Source organism: Astyanax mexicanus, chromosome 22, assembly GCF_023375975.1.
Source record: "Astyanax mexicanus isolate ESR-SI-001 chromosome 22, AstMex3_surface, whole genome shotgun sequence".
Classification (NCBI taxonomy): domain Eukaryota; kingdom Metazoa; phylum Chordata; class Actinopteri; order Characiformes; family Acestrorhamphidae; genus Astyanax; species Astyanax mexicanus.
In genome coordinates, this window is record NC_064429.1 from 2,640,337 (window position 1) to 2,662,017 (window position 21,681).

A 21,681-nucleotide genomic window follows, 5' to 3' on the forward strand; every position below is an offset into this window, starting at 1 on the left:
GCAACAGGGTACAGGGGTTGGGGTCACCACTATATTTTTTAAATACTAGGGCGAGGACACATTAGCCTTATTGAGTTTGGGACCTTTGGCTCCTGTAGTGGCTTTGTGAATATTTATATTTACATATATATATATATATATATATATATATATATATATATATATATTTGTGTATGGGATTTTCTATACCTTTTTTTTTTTACACACCCATAACTCTGCCTAGGGAGGTCCCTAGGACAGTACTTTTTGCACAATTGGATTATATCTGCAGATCGGGTCCTAATTAGAGTTACGTGATTAGGCTTACAGTTGTGGCTAGGGGATTACAGTTAGCAGCTCCCCTTATTAGAATCCAAACTGACCTAAACAAAAGTCAATAACTGCAGTCATTTTAAAAATGCATGCCAGGCATCAAATAAAAGACTCAGAATTTATTCATATAATTGTACATTTATTGTGCGTTAAAAGACAGGGTTTTTACATTCTTTCTACATATACATATACATATACCATCCTCAGTTTTTACATACACGTATGACTTCACACAGACTGAGCAGCATCAAAGACACTATTGAAAAGGTAATCTCCTCCTGTGCTGAGAGTTGAAAGAAACATTAAACTAATCCCACTCAGTTTTTCCCCATAGAACATCTACATGACCTTAAGCATTTAACTCTCAGGGCAGTGATGTGCAAGACACCTTTGAGTAAATAGAACAATTTGTAAGTTACATTACTTAGGATAACAGTGAATTGGAATAAGAAACAATTGTATTAAATTTTAAATTGTGACTCAAGTAAACAGATTAACTGTTGTAAAGGGGGAACACACAGCCTTCTCAAATTCCAATTGTGACATTACTTTACATTAAAGGGGAAAGAATTTTTTAATTAGCATGATTTATCACTTAAATTGTTATTTTTGAAAGTTACACTTAGCTACGCAGAGAAATAGGTTGTAGACTAATTGTGTGTGTTCGTAAACTAGAGTAGGTTATACTGTGTTCAGAATCACATACATTTGTCTGTGCCAAATAAATTACATTTGGGATGAATTTTGAGCAGGGTTTTACAGAATGTTTGTTTAAACATTAGATTGGTGACCATACAAGTCCAGAGTTTGTTAGCAACATCAGCTTAGCACTTTTCGTACTACACACAAAAATAAATATCATGCGTGTCTTGGCTGATCCACAACATCTTGGCCAAATGATTATGGTCATTTTTAATTCTAGCCAAACTAAAACAGGTACAGAAAAACAGCAAATTAAAAAATTAAATACTAAATGCAAGGAAATAAATACTGACCCTGCAGTGCATATAACTTTATAAACGTACACACATCAAGACCTCAGCTTACTGGGCTGCGACGGTTTAAAGGTGATCTTCAGACTCAACACTGCCAAGAGTTGCTCATAGATGCTTTCTGTCTAGTTTCTTTTCCAACATTAGTCACCACCAACTTTCTGGAAATGACGCTGGGTATGAAGAGCAGAGAAGAATAGGGGGTTACGAGTGTAGCTGTGCATGCGACACAGTTCAAATGTTAAAGCTTTCTCCGCAACCACATGTTCCTTTGATGTTGGGATTATTAAACACAAACTCGCTGGAGAGCTTCGTCTCCACATAATCCATCTCTGTACCCAGCAAGGTCAGCTGGGCCTTCTTCTCAATGAAAACCCGGACACCTGAAAAATAGAGGAAGTAAAAAAAAAAAATAAATAAAAAAAAATCAATGATTATAGCAGGACAACAAAATATATTTTGTTCTTATTTTAAAAATACAGTCTTACTATAACACGCTGTGTTTAATTAAAGGAAATGCAACTTTGTGTCTCCATGATCTGAATAACAGCACATAAAGTATTCAAATAAACTTGCCTCACGCCACATTTATATCAATCTTGGCACATTTCTGCCTGTAGAAGTTTATAAAAAAAAATCTATTATCATTTCTAATTTCCTCCCATTTTTCTCCCAATTTAGCAAGTCTGATAGTCCCACCTAGTGCTGGACAATATGGCAAAAATTTATATCACGATATATTCCTTAATTTCGGTCGATACGATATAATTTCGATATCAATATAAATACTTTGAAGGCCTCAGAAAAACTGCTAAGAATCCCTGCAATGGAAATCTGTACACTACTGTCTGAAATTTTAAATTGAAGTCTTTAAAGCCTCCTCTCACAAAAACTGTATAATACTTTATAAATAAACAATTATCAGAATAAATCAATGCTCACTTTTATTTGCATGTAGCAAAATAAAAACATGACATCCCTGTCAAACATAAACCTATAACCTATATACAAATTACCAATATAAATAACTTTACATTACAACAGAGGCAGAGCTTCTTATTCTTTTGTAAACATATTAAACAGATCAAAACAAAAGTGCTTCAACCAGAATAGGGAATAGAAAAAGGCTTCATATACATAAAGGGAACATGATATCCCTGTCAAATAAACAAACCTATATAAACTATAAATAACTTAGATACAACATAAACTACAAAAGTGTTTTAGCCAGAATAAGGAAGATATAGTGTGTAGTGAAACTGCTTGAGGTGGAGGAAAGGATGTATTACTGTTGCTAGTCTGCTCCACTCTCCAGAACCATTTGGAGCAAGCTGAAGTCTGAAGTTTATCAAACCTTTGAAAGCCGAACCACTGAATTAGACCTGCCTCCCTCAACTATCCGCTCAATCTTCATCTAAAATTTCCTGCGATGACAACGAGCGGGTTAGGGTCGCTTTCGTTTCATCGCGGGCGGTTTTTAGGTGCGGAGCGGAGCGCAGCCGAGATCCGCTCGGTTAGGGTCGGTTTCGTTTCATCGCGGGCGGGTTTTAGGTGCGGAGCGGAGCGCAGCCGAGATCCGCTCGGTTAGGGTCGCTTTCGTTTCATCGCGGGCGGTTTTTAGGTGCGGAGCGGAGCGCAGCCGAGATCCGCTCGGTTAGGGTCGCTTTCGTTTCATCGCGGGCGGGTTTTAGGTGCGGAGCGGAGATCCGCTCGGTTAGGGTCGGTTTCGCTTCATCGCGGGAGATTTTAGGTGCGGAGCGGAGAGGAGGCGACCCAGGTCTAGCCTAGCCTAGCCTAGCCTATCTGGCTACGTGCCTGTATGATTGCGTCATCACGCACTGACGTAGCCCGGCTATGTTCAGGGCTGCAGTGAACTGACGCCGCTAAAAAACGCCTGTCTGTAAATAATACATATCGATATATCACAAAAATGATATCACCGTTATTGAAACATTTCTTATCGCGATAAATACCGATATCGAAATATTGTACAGGCCTAGTCCCACCCATTCAGCTGCTAGTCAGCTGTATATCCTATCTCTGGTGATGCCTCAACACAAGGAGGATGAAGACTAGCACATGCCTCCTCCGACACATGAGAGTCAACCACCGCTTCTTTTTGAACTGTTGCTGATGCAGCATTACCGAGTGGCATCATAGAGCTCTCGAAGGAAAGTGCAGGGAATCAGTTCTGATACATCAACTCACAAACACCTTGTACTGACTGACATCAACCAACTTATTGTTGATTTCTTAAACAATTTCTTGCAATCAATAGTTTTTAAAAACAGTAATTCACAAGCAATCTGCACGTTTAAGAAAATGCCTCAATGCTGTGGCAATAACCTAATACACCATATAGTTACAATTATTGGTTTTACCGTATAACACCTTTTCATTCAGTGGTCTTATTTTTTTAAGTTTTAAACTTTAAAAAGTGTTAAACAAACCAAAATACTCTTAGGTGCTCTTATCTGGGGTGGTGTTAACTTGCAGTTCATGTGAAACAGATGTAACTCTTGGTTTTTCTTTCCTGCAGGTCCTGATGAGAGCCAGTTTCATTATAAAGCTAATAATGGTCTTTACAACTTCTCTTGAGCACAGCTGTTCACTGAAAGCTATTTCAGGTGACTCTACCTCATGAAGCTGACTTTGAAAATCCAGCCAAGATGTGCAAAACATCTAAGCAAAGTTTGCTACTTTAAAGAATTGAAAAAAAAATTAAACTTATTCTGGTTTGGCTAACACTGTTTACTAATTAATTCCATATGCTTTACTCCATAATTTGAATGACTTCAATATTAATCTACAATGTAAATTAATCTACTACAATACAGAGAAAAATAAGAACTTGTTAAGAAAATGCCACAGAACTTGAAAGTTACTATTAAAAAGTGAATAATATATGCATGGAAGATGAGTCAGGTATTGGCTTTAAAAAAAAGAAAGAAGAAACAGCAAAAAGAGCTAATTTGAAGTTGATACTCATAGAAATAATGGACCCTCCACATGACTACAGATCCCAGCTTGAATTCATTTAAGGAGAGATTTCGAAAGTCAGAGGCAGAGGCAGAAACACGAATCGTACAGAACGAAGAAAGAATACAAGTCACGGAGGATGTCCTGGCTGAGATGCAAAAACTTCAGGCGCAGCTTCAGGGGAGGCAAATGGACCAAGAGAGTCGTTCAAGACGGATATATGGAGTTCCAGAAGGAGCAGAGGGGGAGGCAGACTCTGTGATTACTTTTATTGAAAATATGCTTAGAGAGAACCTCAAAATCCCACCCATCACTGACATTGTCATTGGACTCTGGGTCCACGACCCCCCTGCGGGAGCACAACCGAAATCTTTGGCTGCCAGACTACTTGGGATGTTTTTCTTCATTCTGTAGCTAAAACTACAAAAATAACAACAGCAGACAACAGCAAAATGAGTTTGGATCACGACTACGCATCCCAAAATCGGCGAGAATTTGCAGAAGCACGACAAAAAATAGAGGTTATCCAGATCTGTCGACTTTTACAAGGTCTGCATTAAGACCTCATTTTCGGAACCACAAAAGCCATTTTCATTTGTTCTTTGCTTAAAATTGTTCTACTTATTTCTAGTGGAATTGCAATTGTTCTTATTGTGATGGGATTTTCTAACTATGTTACAGAGGAGACTGGAAGAGGTCGGTCTATGTATGTACATTTATTTGCCTCTATTTTTGATACAAAAGGGAGTTATAATAATGTTCTAAAAATAATTTCTTTCAATGTCAGTGGGATCCTAAATCCAAGAAAGAGACGGAAAATTTTGTACAAATTGAAATATAAGGCACACAATGCGTTACTTCAGGAAACGCATCTGAAAAAAGCAGAACATGTTAAGCTGAAGTCAATGGGTTTTAAGCATTTGTAATTTTCCCCCTCATATAAGGCAGGACATAGAAGGTAAGTAGCAATTCTGGTTATATGAACATATATCAGTCATTACAGATGAGGATGGGCGATTTGTAATGGTCACAGGCAAAATATTGTGATCAGTAATAACCCTTTTGAATGTGTCCGCTTCTTCAGGAACTGAATGGAGCTTTTTTAAAAGGGTATTTGATGGCTAGTTCCCAGGGTACACTGATTTTGTGGGCAGATTTAAATAAAATTAAATAAATTATTTTGGAATAAGCATTATACAAAACTCTACACATAAGAAAATTAAAATTAAAACATGGAATTATATCATTATTATTAGATATATAATTTGGAAATACAGCAGAAGCATTTGTTCTTAGAACAAAGGCATTATGAGGTGTGGGGGGGGGGGGGGGCGGCTTGGTAAAACTCTTGGCTTATAGACTGCAAAAAACAGCAAGCAGACAACACTATTTACAAAATTAGAAACACCAAAACTAAAGTGATGTCAAATGACCTACAGATTGAATTTGGGCTTCTTTCAGGATATAAATTTAATATACTAAAAACTCATTAAGTTAAAATAAAAGCAATTACTTCAATTAATTAATTAATTACTTTACCTTATTCCAGACCCTTCCAATAGAAAGATCAGATCAACAATTTAGAGACTGGGATAAATGGATTTCTTCAATTTGTTTGGCAGGAAAGGAAACCTAGAATAAGGTATACCACATAACAGCTGGGAAGAGATAAGGGAGGTGTCCAGCTACACTTTCCAGCTAAGGCCTTTAATATGTTAGTGTGATAAATACTATGCCAGCAAGATGGAAAGAAATTGAAAATGCAATGGCACTCAATTTTCTATTGGAAGCTATGATAGCCGATAGAGTATTAATTAAATAACTTTTGGATATGGAGAATCCCTGGATTGGCTTAACTTTAAAGATTTAGGAAAGGATAATTACTCTACATGGTTCGATAAAATTGTTGCGATGGTGTGCCTATGACTAGTGACTTCTCCCCCAATAAAGAGGATATTGGTTTTAAAATGTGGCCTAAGAGGGGTCTAACAACATACATTACTTTGTTTTATAAAAGGTATTTCAATCATTTCAGTCAGAAAAACAGGAAGATTGGGGAAAATATCAAATGCAGTGGGCAACAACGAGTTCCTTAGCCTGGAGAGAATTTTGCTGGAAAAACATCCATAGACGTTTTTGTAGCTCCTGTGCAGAAACGGCATTGAGGTTCTGGGTCTAGCTGCTGGAGATTATGTGGCACAGACGGTGCAGGTCATTTTCATATTTTTCTGGGATTGCACTGTCTGGATATTGGAAGGTTATTCCTCAGGCTGTCTGTACTACATTTCAGTTTAATATACCATTTGATTTGGCTTTGCTTTGCTTTACTGAGTATCCTGCTTGCTGCAAGTTAAACGGTAATCACTCGAAAGCGGTTAGCTACTAAGCCTCCTTAAATTCAAGAGCGGTATGATGTTTATGAAATTTATATAACAGAAAAATGTATTTATCCAAATTGATAAATTTAATTGGATCTGGTGTAAATGGCTAGTGAGACAATTGTTTAAGATGTATAGACATAGTGAGCATAATGAAAGTTTTTGTTTTATCTGTTCCTCTTTGATGGAGTTCTCAAAAAAGATTTATATATATATATATAAATCTTTTTTGAGAACTCCATCAAAGACTGGTTATATGTTGTCTTGGTTATATGTTGTCTGGTTATATGTTGTCTTATAAACTATTTCCTTATCAACAGAAAATAGTTGTTACCAGTAGGGAGAACTAACTTTTGGTTAGTTGGTTAGCATTAGTCATATAGTGGCTTGTAAAAGTATCTATTCCACTCAAACTTTTTTCACATTTTGTCACCTTACAGTCACAAATTGTATTTTATTGAGATTTTAGGAGATAAACCAACATAAATCAGAACATAATTGTGAAAATTATGTTTTTAAAATACTAATCAAACAAAAAAACTAAAAAGTGTGACATGCAAAAGTATTCAAAATCCCCTTTCCTTTGAAACCCCTAAATGAAACTCATTACAATCAATGACCTTCAGAAGTCATTTAGTAGAGTCCAGGGGCCTCATGTACTAAAGGTGTGTACGCACAAGAACATTGCGTACACTATATTTCAGGCTCACGGTCAGATGTACTAAATTTGACTTGAACGTGAGAAAGTGCGTTCCCCCACGGAACTTTCGTTTCGGGCGTACGCCTTTTTTTGTACATATGTAATGTGTTTTTGTCATTTGGCGACACTTAGAGGCGATGCATTAAAATTCCAACTAATAAGATATCCTTTATGCACACATTGTAGTAAGCATTATTGGGTAAAATAAAGTAAATTAAACAGACAATTTCATTGGCTTACTGAAATAATCGTTCAATGTGTTTCCACTTAGCCTAGATTATATAAACATGCATAAAAGTTTGCGCTGGAGTTGTTGGAGCTAATGGCCGAATTCACTGAGAGCGCATTTTCTGTGACCATTGTGTTTTTTTGGCCTATGATGATACTGACTTATAAACCGTTTTAGATTTCCAAGAGGAAAAGTGTCTAAGACAAGCTGAGTGTGTGACGTGTGGCTTCTTGGTAAGCAACTCATTTAAAGCATTTAAATGAAATCATTTATTAACCATCTTAGAATAATACAATTTTAAACATGGGTAATTATTAGTTATTACGCTACGCGTATATAATATTAATAATAATTAGTACTATTTTACCATTATATTCTGCATAATTGAGGGGGTAGACATGGCAGGTGTGATGTTTTTGTGCATTTGTGCTTGATTTCGAGTTGATTGCGATGTACTAAGAGAAAGTACGTAGGATTCTGCCTACGCAAGGTTTGATAAATCCGGATTTTTTTTGTGTGTACGGCATTTTTTAGGTCTGAGCGTACGGAACATTTTAGAAGGAAGTCCACGCAAGTCTTAGTACATGAGGCCCCAGGTGTGTGTAATTCAGTCTCAGTTAGGGCTGGGCAGTATGACCAAAAATGTATATCACGGTATTTTCCAAGATTCTGATGTTTTCTCGATACATCACAGGATTTTTATTATTGTTCATACTTTTTGTATGACTGGGCTTTTATATATGTTTGTAAATTACTGTACTGTTAGGAGCACATACAATATCCAATATTAAGGCTTTTAAATGAAGGCTTTGATTACTTTTGGGTTTACTTTGTCCCACAAAATTATATAATATATGAAGAAGTCAGACTCCATTAGCAAAAAAAGAGCTGAAGAATATATATATTAGGGAAGTCACTCTAAATCCTTGATTCAATTTTATTTCCGATTTTAGGGTCACGATTCGATTCGATTCTCGATTTTCTTTTCTTTTTTTTTTTTTTTTTTTACAGCAGAGAGGCCTATGCCAGTTATGCAAAGTGATAGAAGTGATCTGTAATACACCACATTAGGCACTAACAGTCAAACTGAAATAATTTAAATAAGATATATATGTAATGCCATCTAGTGGCTTTTTTTGGTAGCAGCTGTGTGCACTATTAAAACAGCAATGTGCAACATAACAAAATAAATAATAAAAAAACATACAGGAACAGTCATGTACAAAATAATAGAACAATTAGAGCCTTAACAAACTCAACTCTATCCTACTATAACAGTTAAATATGACCGAAAAAGTCTTAGTCTTATTTTTCAAGTTTTTTTCTTTAATAATGATATATTATTAACTTTTTCTGAGAGAAAGATGCTCCTTAAGGTACCAAAACTATTAACATATTTGAGGCTAGACAAAACAACTGCTATTTTTATATTTTCAAGTTTTTCTTTAAGAAGATGAGAATGTTCACATTCTCTGGAGAAAGGGCTGCTTTCTGATCAGTCTCAATGTCCTACTCAAGTAAAAGAGTAACAGTAAAAAAGTACTCAATTTAAAATGTACTTTGAGTAAAAGTTTCATAGTTACTTTTAATTCTTTGATATAAAAAAGTACAACAGATCATAAATTAAATCGTTTTAAATGAACTATTATTCCACATAATAATTTGGATCTTTCAGGATCTTTCAGATCTATTTGTTCAGACCACCCCATAAAACATTTAAGAACAAGTGGTATAGGTTTCTATGATCCATTTTTTTTCTTTACTGTTAAAAGGTTATGGTCATATAGGTGACTATAAACCGTATTTTTATAGATTTACAGTTATACATTATTATTTTTTAACTTGCCACTGCTATGCTTTAACTGCTATTTACATTAACATTCAAGCAGATTGTTTAATGTTCCCAATAAAAACTTAAGGAGTTATCATTAAAAACATGAAGTCATACAAAAAAAAAACAAACAAGCATGCGCAGTGCCGTAAAGAAGCACATATCGATAGGTAGCAGAACTCGACAGAACACCGGTTCTGTAAACAAAACCTTTTTTTATAACCTCTTAAACTCCAAGCCTAATTTTACCAATTTCCGCCTGAAAACACATACCCACATTTTAAACCTTTTTACACTATTAAATTATTCAGAGAATTTTAATTTTATCAATTAATATTACAAAATTAACTGAAAACACTTAAAAATATACAATTGAACATGTAATATTCAAAATATGGTAAAATAAATAATAATAAAAATAAAATAAATACAGGTGCTTTTCAGATTTTCTAATTTTGAATTCTAAAATGAAAAATTCATGTGTGTGTTTATATAAGGGTTTTTACAGCCCTGTAAGCTCACACACGCTCTCCAAACGAACTTACAACCCTAAATCCATAGCAAGCAAACCTCGGCATGTCTTGGCATGTACCAAGCCATGGCAAATATTACAAATTCACCATTAGTGCATAGGTTACTACAATATCTTATCAACATATAACTGTAGGAAACATTCAGTTTACCTCAATATGCTTTTTCAAATTAGATGCTGAGCTGCATCGCATCCGAAAAGAGTTGTTTTTGCATCCAGCCATTCCTAAACCCCTCGCTGCAGCTGGAGACGCATAATTGGGGTCTTCCTACCAACTTTCTCACTAACGCACTTCTGGGGTTTGACGTTTGAGTTTGAGTTTAACTACAGTGTCAAAATGTAGTTATGTAAAAGTAAAATTATCTTTTTTATAAACTACTTTAAAAATTAAAGATTACTGGGGGGTGTCACGTGACCCACTGGAAGATGGAGGCTTGAGATTTTGCTCCGCTCCACTTAACTTTTATTTTTAATTCTACTTTCTTTAGAATTGTTTTGGACACCACTTTTTTGACCCTGAATGTGAACCAAGTTGTCTGAGAGTCAGGAGGCACGAGACTTTCCGCTGTTTTCGTCTGCCCGGCCGGCCAGAGGGACCAAGCAGAAACTACCTAAGCACGAGGTACCTCAGGCGCCATTAGCACCAGCAACTCAGGACGACTTGCTGTCTGAGATTCGCGCACTCGGCTCTCGGCTATACACGCCTGGAAACTATTGACGGACGCCTGGACACTTTAACTTCAAGTCTTTCCTCACTTTGTGCAGCTCTGGAGCGGAGAACCGTGTCTCTGATATGGAGAATCGTTCAAACTCTCACAGCAGGCAACAGATCCCTCGCACCGGCGGCGCCTGAGCGCGGTCTGTGCTGGTGCGCTTTCTCTGATACCCAGATAAGGAGACAGTCCTGCAAGCCACGCTACGGAAACGCGAGGCAACACGCGATGGGGGGCAGCTTTGATTTTACCAGGATCTCTCTGCTGAGGTCCTCCGGAGACGGCGCGAGTTCGGTCAGCTGAGACAGGAGTTTACGGCTCAGCAGATGTTTAGAGGCTTTGCTTACCCTGCGAAGCTCCGATGTCTTTACGGCAGTAAGATCCACCTGTTCTCGACAGTAGAGGAGGTTAAAAGTTTTCTGTCCGGTATCGAACAAACAGGTCATTTAAAAGTTAAAAGTTTTTATTAGTCTTTCTATAAATCAGAGAATACTATGTCAGAGACAGATGTCTTGACTTCTCTTCACACATTATCTCTTCCCGTCATATTAGAGGAGGACAGGGATACTCTAAATGCTGAGTTTTCTGTTGAGGAAATTTTTCAAGCACTGCAAGTCATGCCTTCCAATAAATCTCCCGATTCAGACAGCTTACCACCTGAGTTTTTTTTAAGTTTTCTGGCCTGAGCTTCACCCAATTCTGCTACTTGTTTTTCATGATCTGCTTGAATTTGGTTAGATACCTGACACCTGGAAAATGGCAACAATTTGCTTAATCTTGAAAAAGGGTAAAGACCCCCAGGATTGTGCATCTTACAGACCAATAAGTTTACTAAATACTGATTGCAAAATTTAAGCTAAGGTACTTGCCAAAGGTAGTTAAACCCGATCAAACTGGCTTTGTGACAATGCGATATGCCTCTGATAACATACGTCGGCTACTAAATATTGTGGATTTTCTTGATAAATCTTAACACCCCGCACTTATAGTCTAGTCTCACTTGACGCCGAAAAAGCCTTCGCTCGCGTCGAATGGGCTTTTCTTTTTGCCACACTTGATTTAATTTAGGGCCAAATTTTATTAAATTAGTTAAACTTTTATATTCCGATCCCCGAGCTACAGTTCTTACAGTTATACAGATTAAAAGAGGAACAAGACAAGGATGTCCTCTGTCACCCCTATTATTTGCTCTGGTGATTGAGCCACTAGCCGAATTGATTAGAACAGATGCCAATTTTGTGGGTATTGACATGGGAAATGAGGACCATAGAATCTCTCTTTATGCTGATGATGTTTTATTGTTTATTTCTAATCCTGTCCATTCACTTCCCAGAATATTGGAAATTATTGCTCAATAAAGTACACTTTCTGGTTATAAAATATTTTTTTCAAAATCCATGGCACTGCCATTCAATGTCCTTACTGGCTCCTCTCAATCCGTAGCTACTTTTTTGGGGGATGACTTCCAATTCCATTTGGTTGTTGATGGATTTAATTATTTGGGAATTTTTTTAACACCAAAACTTAATAAAAAAATTTCTAAAAATTATTTGCCCCTGGTGAATAAAATTAAGGCGGACTTGGCTATCTGGTGCTCCCTCCCATTATCTTTTTTTGGAAGGATAAATGTTCTGAGAATGAACATTTTTCCTCGTTTTCTATATGTATTCCAGTCCCTTCCTTGTTATCTATCCAACTCTTTTTTTAAGGATTTAAACAATTACTTTTCAAAGTTCATCTGGAACAATAAAAAACCTTAAATTTACCAACTTAATGAAACCTAAAGAAAAAGGGGATGCTGGTGTACCAAACATGCAGCTGTACTATTGGTCAGCTCAGGTACTATGGAATCCAAATCATTTACCTTTTATTACTAATGTGGAAATGTTGATCTGATTCTTTTGCTATATCCAATACTCTGCTGACCTGGAAAGATGTTAAAAAGTATTTAAAAATACCTGTTTGTGTACTAAAGGTGCGTACGCACAAAAACATTGCGTACGCCATATTTCACGCTCACGGTCGGATGTACTAAATTTGACTTGAACGTGAGAAAGTGCGTTCCCCCACGGCACTTTAGTGGTTTACGCAAGTTTTTTTGGGTGTATGTAATGTGTTTTGTCATTTGGCGACACTTAGAGGCGATGCATTGAAATTACAACTATTAAGATATCCTTTATGCACACATTGTAGTAAGCATTATTGGGTGAAATAAAGTCAATTAATCAGACAATTTCATTGGCTTACTGAAATAATCGTTCAATGTGTTTCCACTTAGCCTAGATTATATAAACATGCATAAAAGTTTGCGCTGGAGTTGATTGAAAAGCAGCGTTGGCATTTTTGGAAAATATTGCTAATGGCCGAATTCATTGAGAGCGCATTTTCCGTGACCATTATGTTTTTTTGGCCCATGATGATGACTGACTTATAAGCCGCTTTAAGAGCATAAGAGGATAAGAAAACAAGCTGAGTGTGTGACATGTGGCTTCTTGGTAAGCAACTCATTTAAAGCATTTAAATGAAATCATTTATTATCCATCTTAGAATAATACAATTTAAAACATGGGTAATTATTAGTTATTACGCTACGCGTCTTGCGACACTTTTCTTTCTTGACTTGCATATTTTACTCTAGCATATTATTATTATTATTATTATTATTATTATTATTATTATTATAATATGGGGTGATGTTTTTGTGCACTTGCGCTTGATTTCGAGTTGGTTGCGATGTGCGACGGAACTTTTCAGGTCTGAGCACACAGAACATTTAAGAGGCCCCCGGTCTTTATAGAAGAGTGGCAAGAAGAAGCCATGTTGAAAGTGCCGTTTGCAGTTTGCCATAACCCACGTATGAGACACAGAAAACAAGTAAAACAAGGTGCTGTAGTCCGATAAGACCAAATTTGATCTTTTTGGTCTAAATGTAAAGCAATATGTGTGGCAGAAAATTAACACTGCTCATCACCCTGAACACACCATCCCCACTGTTAAACATGGTGGTGGCAGCATCATACTGTGGGGATGCTTATCTTCAGCAGGGACAGAGAACTTGTCAGAGTTAATGGGAAGATGAATAGAGCTAAATACAGGGAAATCTTGTAAGAAAACCTGTTGGAGGCTGTAAAAGATATTTATCTTTCAGCAAGACAATGACCCTAAACATACATACAGAGCTACAGTGGAATGGCTTAGATTGAAGAAAATTTATGTGGTAGAATGGCCCACTCAAAGTTCTGACCTAAATCCTATTCTGAGGCAAGCCCTGAAAACTGATGTTCACAGACACGCTCTATTCAATCTGGCTGAGCTTGAGCAACATTGTAAAGGAGAATGATTAAAAATCTCAGTCTCTAGATGCGTGAATAGAGACATACCCCAAAGAACATGCAGCTGTAATTGCAGAAAATGGTGGTTCTTCTAAGTATTGATATGGGGAGGCTAAATACTTTTGCAGATCACAATTATGTGCTACTTTGTTTTGGCCTATCACTTAAAATCTCAATAAAATACCTTTATGTTGGTGGTTATAAGGTGACAAATTGTGGGGGGGGGGAGTTCAAGGCATATGAATACTTTTGTGTATGTATACACATGCATACGTTTTGTGTTTATCAGAATCTATGTCCAATGAAAGAAAGGGCCATTGTACATAACAAGACTCTTTATTTCCTTTTCTTCAATGGGGCAATGCTTTTTTCCATCAATGAAATATCCGGTACTTGGTCCTACTCTCAATATAAAAAGGTTAATCACAAAAAATACATTACTCCTACAACACAACACTCACCATCTTGAAGCACTTCCTCATCAGACTTGTCTTTCTCTTTGGTGTAGTCAAGGGTGTAGGTGAGACCATTGCAACCTCTGGTACGAACACCAACTTTGAGCCCAATCTAAACAACACAAACATACAACAATATATTGTAAAGTTCAAACATAAATATATACAAACTCCATAGGCACAATTAACAATTCTTCCAATATTACTTACATATTCAGGTCTGTCTTGCAGAAGAATCTGAATTTTATTCACAGCTGCAGGTGTCTAAATAATAAAACACATGGAATAAAGTGGTTCCCAGTTAGCAGATTAACACTTTCATTGTTAGGCCAGAGACCCAAACATTTTTTTCTAGAGAAGAAAGTGGAATGTTTGTGGTGGGTCAAGGGCCAAAAATATACATTTATACAGTTAAAAACGAAGTCAGGTTACATAGAGAAATGTGTGAAAATCTTTTGTTTCTCACCTAGAGATTTTTCCTTTTAAGATTACAGATTAGTACTAGTCTTGGACAACATTCTTTCCAATTAATTAAATTGTGTAGTCCAAGACTAGACTAAACCCTGCTAAAAAAATCTGGGGTTGCTGCAGTTGGTCACGGCTAAGTTCAGTAACAGTATGTGCTGAAAGAATGAGGTCAGCTGACTCTACCTGAATATACTGAATATAGACCAGGTTTTTCCATCAATGGATTTTTTTCTTCCCTGATGAACACAAGCATATTCCAAGAAGACAATGCCAGGATTCATGGGGCTGGAATAGTGAAAGAGTGATTCAGGGAGCATGAGATCATCATTTTCACACATGGATTGAGAGAGAGTTCACCACAGAGTCCAGACCTTAACCTCATTGAGAATCTTTGGGATGTGCTGGAGAAGGCTTTGTGCAGTGGTCAGACTCTACCAGTAAAAAGTAACCTAATACTGGAATAAATCTTGTGACATTGCAGAAGCTTATTGAAACAATTCCACAGTGAATGCGTGCTGCAATCAAAGCTAAAGGCAGTCCAACCAAATATTAGTGTGTGTGTGACTTTTTTTTTTTTTGGTGGCACCTTTTTTGGCCAGGCAGTAGGGGTGTGCCATATCACATCGTATGCAATAATATTGCCAACGTTTTTGAATATAGTGAACGATATTACACCGTGAAATATCCTGCCCAATCACCCACCCCTAGTTTTTACATCAGGGGACTACTATATTCACACTGTTCTCATTTTCCATTATATATCTACTACAGACTACAGATTATATCTGTTTTGTATAATTTATTTTACTTTAATCCTGGATATATGGAGATATTTGGAGTGCATTATTTAAATCATGACATTCTGGATCATTGACTTTTTGATTGTTACAAATCTGATAAAATTCTTGTATTTTCTTTATATTTGTATATCTCAGTTGGAGGTGTGCCAAATCATATTGTATGCACACAAATCATTTTGTAAAAAAAGGAAACAAATGTATGTAACAAATAATTTAGTTGTAACAGTTTATTCCTAAAACATTTTTTTAAATTCAGGGTTTTTTCATATTGCCAAGAGTATTGTGATTCTTGCCAAGAAATATTGTGAGATTATTTTAGAGCCATATCGTCCACCCCTATCTTACACACTCAGTGTAATTTATTTGTGTATTGCTGTTTATCATAATTCATTAAATTATCTTATTTAAAAAAAAATCCATAAAAAAAGATTTAGTCAGCTAGGAATTATACAGCATACATGGTTACCTAGATAGTTAGCATATGATCATGTTTGTAAGCCAAATTCCCTGACCTTAAAAACAGCGGTCAACATAATTAGCATTATAACTCTACAATTAGCTAACCTAGATCACAAGGTTTATATGCGGTTTGTTAGCTAGTAAAACTACTTTAAATTATCTAATTTAGCTTAGCTAGGTTTAATCATTTACACAGGAACACAAACAAAAACTAACGTTAGAACACAACATATACTAGCTAACTTGCTAATGTAGCTTAAGTTTAGCTAGGCTAACTTAGATCATTATCCAAGCGTATAGTCAGTAATTTAAAAAAATATATAAAAGTCGCGCTTAGAACAGCTAAATTAAGAGTTTACACGCGTGAGTACCGCAGATATTAGCAGGTATTAACTGCTGATGATGAGGATAAGCCCGGCCGAGGCGCTGCTGGGGTCGGTAAGCCGTTAGCCTGTAGAGGAACTCTCTGGAACTTTAGCGGACAGAGCTAATGTTAGGTAACCAGGCTAACGCTAAGTTAGCTAAGCTAACGCTAAATAATACACACGCTGCAGCTTGTAAAGCCCCGCTGGGCTGAACTAGAGCCCGCGGCCACACAGCGACACTCACCAGAGTCAGCGCGGCTCTCGTGGGCAGGATTTTCCGCCTGCTGACCGCCTTCACAGTCGCCCTCACTATGGAGGCAGACATGTTGAGTGTGTTAAAGTTCTCGGGGTTGGATGTAAACACCAGGAACAGATAACCGCCCAACGACAACAAAACACAAACGCAATTGGCGAATGGTTTGACTGACAGTCGCCTGAACCAATTACAATCCACAAAGAAGCCGCACGTACTGCCTCCCCAATTTTAAACAGTTCACTCGGAGGGAGCCTCTGTTCATTATTGTTTTATTATTTCAGTTTAAATTAAACACTGTTATGAAAACCCATTCCCACCACCTAAAATAAAAAAATCCAGCACATTTGTCTTATTATTAAGTAAACTGCTATCTCATTAATTTGAGATAGTAAGTCAGTATTATGACAATATCTCATTATTTTGAGACACTAAGTCATTATTTTGAGATAGTATCATTACTTTGAAATAGTAAGTCGTTATTTTGAGATAATATTTCATTATTTTGAGAGAAGTCATTATTTTCAGATACTAAGTTATTATTTTGAGATACTATATCATTATCTTTAGATATTATGTCATTATATTGAGATATTATTTAATTATTTTGAGATAGTAAGTTGTTAATTTGAGATTCTATCTGATTATTTTGAGAATATATTTTATTATTATGAGAGTGTTTGCTTTTGAAAAAAAAAAAAAAACTGTTTCTTTCTTTCTCCAGAGAAGTGTTACATAACATATAGCTTAGTCAGGCCACTGCCACACCCTACACACACTAAAATTGAAGTCCAGTGTGTGTTTTCCCTCTGTAGCCGTGTTGTTTTCCGGACATTTGCAGCTGTTGGTAAATAAAGGATGCCACTTCAGATATATCTGTTTTAGTTTTTACTTCACTGATTCTTCTGTAGCTTTCTCTCCAAGGTCCAGAGGCTTTTGATATTGTGTGATTCCCCTAAAAGCATTTGTGAATCCAAGCCTGAAGTAGTCCTCAATAATATTATCCATTTTGTGCCTTTGTCTCACCTGCTTCCGTCCTGTGGACAGATTCTCCCACCTGAGCTCTGGATTTTTGTAGCTCCTCCAGAGTGACCATGGGCCTCTTGGCTAGTTCTCTGACCAGTGCTGTCCTTGCTCAGCTTGTCAGTTTAGATAGATGGCCATGTCTTGGTGGGTTTGCAGTTGTAAAATACTTATTTACCTGCTTTAAACTTCCCCACAACTTTATCTTTGACCTGTCTGGTGAGTTCCTTGGGTTTGCTGCTGTTTTGTAGCTAGTGTTCTCTAACATACCACTGAGGTTTCACAGATGTAGCAAACAGAGCGGTAGTATAGATAATACCTGGAACAATTTGAGATGTTAAAATATATTAATAGGATGCCAAGTTATTACATTTACTGAATTAGATTAATTCATTCATTAATTAACCCATTAATTATTAACACTCAGGAAAGTGGTTCTTGACAGGTACAGAAAGTTTCAAAACCAGCTCTCCAGAAAACACACTGAAATTATAGGTTTGTAATAAAAAACTTTTATTAAAATCACACAGATAAATGGGAGTAAAGAAATTAAATAATATGTCATAAATGTAGTCATTAGGGATCAAATCATAGTGTATAAAGATAAATGAGAATTTAAAGAAAAACACGTTACATTATATTACATTACACGTTATATTATCAAATGAATAAAAGCAATTACGGGAGGATTTCTAAATAATAAACTAAATTAGTTTACAACTACACAGCCAGTTTTCATTTCCAACCAAGCAAAAAGGAATCAACCAGATTTTGACCACGAGATGCCAATTACTGAAAGAATAGTAGTGCCTGTATTTTTTTTTTTAGGACCGCCACCACCTCCCCTCTTCGGAGGATTATTAATACTTTATTGTTTATATATAGGGGTTGGACAATGAACATGGTCACAGATGCTCCAGCAAGACCTTGGAGTATCACCTTCAATTAAATCTCTCAAAGCCTGAACTTCTGGTCATACCAGCAAAACCATCTTTTCAACACAACCTCTCTATAAGCATTGAGTCTCTCTCTCTCTCACCGACAAAGGTTGCTATAGGAACCTGGGTGTTATGGTTGATGACCAACTCTCCTTCACGCACCATGTGGCCTCAGTTGCTCGATCCTGCCGCTTCGCGCTTTATAACATCAGAAAAATTAGACAGTTTCTGATGCAACAGGCCACCCAACTCCTGGTACAAGCAGTCGTCATCTCACACCTCGACTACTGCAATGCCCTGCTAACTGGCCTCCCGGCCTGTGTAGTAAAAACACTCCAAATGATCCAGAACGCAGCAGCACGTCTGGTCTTCAACCAACCAAAACGGGCACATGTCACCCCGCTGCTCATTGAGCTCCATTGGCTACCAGTTGATGCTCGCATCAAATTCAAAACTCTTACAATCGCCTACAAGGTGATGACAGAACAGCTCCTTCCTACCTGCACTCACTCCTGAAGGCTTACGCCACCTCCCGCCCGCTGCGCTCCTCCAATGAACGTCGCCTCGCTTTACCAAACACTCACACAAAGCAATCCAGACTGTTCTCATACAGAGTTCCCCAATGGTGGAACAAACTACCTTCCACTACCGCTATCTTTAAGAAACTCCTGAAGACAGAGCTCTTCAAAGAGCACTTACTCTCCTAACACCTCTAACTAACTACCTTCTACTACCAGATCAGGAGAATCTTTCACTATCTTTAATAAACTCCTGAAGACAGAGCTCTTCAAAGAGCACTTACTCTCTTAACACCTCTAACACACTAACTACTTCTAACCCCATTTCCTTCTTCCCCTCCTTCACTTCTCTATCCCTTTATTTCCCTTTGACCTACTTTAAGCCCTGTCTAAAAATTGTTTATCTTAATTCCTATTACTTTTGTATTTGACTTTTGTAAGTCGCTTTGGACAAAAGCGTCTGCCAAATGTAATGTAATGTAAAAGACGTGCACCAACAATTTGTCCTCTTTTGAACTCTGGTATGTCTCCCATAATGTTGTGTGCATTGCAGTATTTTGAGCAGAACTGTGCTCTTACCCTGCTAATTGAACCTTCACACTCTGCTCTTACTGGTGCAATGTGCAATTAATGAAGATTGGCCACCATTTAGCCATGAAACCTCCCACACTAAATCGACAGGTGTTTCAGCTTCATTGTTCAACCCCTGTATATAATTTGGACACACAATCTCTTTTTAAATGGGTTTCTTTATTTTCATGACTATTTACAATGTAGAATCTCACTGAAGGCATAAAAACTACAAATGAACACGTGTACTTAACAAAAACTGTGGTGACTGTGGAGGAGAGCTCATTTTTTGTTAAGTACATAAAAATGTTCATTCATAGATTTGATGCCTTAATGAGAATCTACTATGTAAATAGTCATGAAAATAAAGAAAACGCATTAAATGAGAAGTTCTGTCCAAACTTATAAATGTATAAAACAGAATCATGAACTTATGTGTGATTTTAACTAATGATTTTGCTACAGTTTATCTTGTGTTGTATTATTGTGATTTACTGTAATGTTTAAATAAGATGTGTTCAGATTGGGTCTGATTCTGCGTTTATGGTGGGTTCTGAGTGTGTGTCTAGAGGGAGATAGTCTGTTAATAGGTTTTTCCAGATTGATGTTTATGTTTGAGGTTTATGAGGATGATTTTCTTGCCGGTGACTAGCGACTAAGATTATTCTATTGTTTTGTGGTGTTGTGTTAGTGGTGGATGTGTCTCTTAGTAGGCAGAGTGATGGTGTTGAGTGGATTTCGGTGATGAGGGTAATAACTTCTTTTCAGAACTGATTAACGGGTTTGCAGTGCCACATTGCGTGAATATAATTATTGACTGTGTTTTGATTGCAGTGTGTACAAATTGGTGAGTTTGTGAATCCCATTTTATACATTTTGTGTGCGGTATAGTGTACTCGGTGGATAACTTTATACTGGATGAGTTGTAAATGAGTGTTTCTGACCATGTTGTGATTTTTATTACACACCTGGACACACCCAGAAATCGGCAGTAGAAGTTAATGATAAATGTTCTTCCCATTGTTTGCACAGTAAGATAACAGTAAGATTCATTTTTATATATTCTGTATAATAGACTTTGTAGTAATGCTAAGAAATTCTGAAATTGGTGTAGGCAGCTCTAATGTAATTGGGTTGATTTTAGACAGATGAGTGATCTTAACTGGTGATATTGTAAAAATTGAGTTCTCCCAATGCCGTATTTCCGGGTTAACTGTGGTAGTGACATTAAGGTGGTATTGTGATACAGGTGTTTGAGGTGTGTGATCCCCTTTTCAATCCAAGGTGGGTAGTATAGTGTTTTTTATTGATGATAAATCAGATGGGTGAATGAGTTGTTGGTGTGAGTACAGAGTTTGAAATCTTGTGAAAATTCCACCAGGCTGTCAGAGTTGTTGCCACAGTTGTATTATTCACCTAGTGATGCACTAATGGTGAATTTGCAGTGTTTGCCATGGCTTGGTACATGCCAAGACATGCCAAAGTTTGTTTGCAAGGTCTAGGCTATGATTCAACTCATATGTAGCTAAAGGTGGGTAATCCAGGTCCAGAAATAAAAATCCATCACAGAATTTCGCTCCAATTGCCTGGCTGTCTCTGGAGCTAATTCAACCTAATCCCTGGGATGGATTACCCACTTTTAGCTACATATGAGTTTGAGTCATCCTTAAAGAACTATTCTAGAACCATTCTAGATTAAGAGGAGCTTTTTACTGCATAACTCTGTAAATTTATTTCATTTTAATCAAGATTTGATAGCTTCAATAATAATCTGCAACAAATGTAGAAAATTCACATGTGAATTGAATGTGTCCAAACCTTTGACTGGTACTTT

At 36.9% G+C, this 21,681-nt stretch overlaps 1 protein-coding gene across 1 annotated transcript; it reads right to left on the minus strand.

Annotated features, from left to right (window-relative positions):
- Positions 1 to 430: 430 nt before the first annotated feature.
- isca1 (iron-sulfur cluster assembly 1) lies at positions 431 to 16,946 on the minus strand. The gene is made up of 4 exons (XM_007239169.4): positions 16,790 to 16,946; positions 14,664 to 14,717; positions 14,460 to 14,565; positions 431 to 1,687 (listed from the first exon to the last, which is right to left on the minus strand). Exons 1-4 carry the CDS (start codon positions 16,868 to 16,870, stop codon positions 1,539 to 1,541), a joined length of 390 nt encoding a protein of 129 aa, XP_007239231.1. The 5' UTR covers positions 16,871 to 16,946; the 3' UTR covers positions 431 to 1,538.
- Between the last annotated feature and the right edge of the window lie 4,735 nt (positions 16,947 to 21,681).

What these genes read in the sequence shown, in the direction of transcription:
- isca1 (XM_007239169.4), bottom strand. Translation starts at nt 16,870, where the DNA reads ATGTCTGCCTCCATAGTGAGGGCGACTGTGAAGGCGGTCAGCAGGCGG. An exon ending in CGAGAGCCGCGCTGACTCTG is followed by an intron (nt 14,718 to 16,789) that starts GTGAGTGTCGCT and finishes TTTATTATTTAG; the next exon opens with ACACCTGCAGCTGTGAATAA. An exon ending in TGCAAGACAGACCTGAATAT is followed by an intron (nt 14,566 to 14,663) that starts GTAAGTAATATT and finishes TGTGTTGTTTAG; the next exon opens with ATTGGGCTCAAAGTTGGTGT.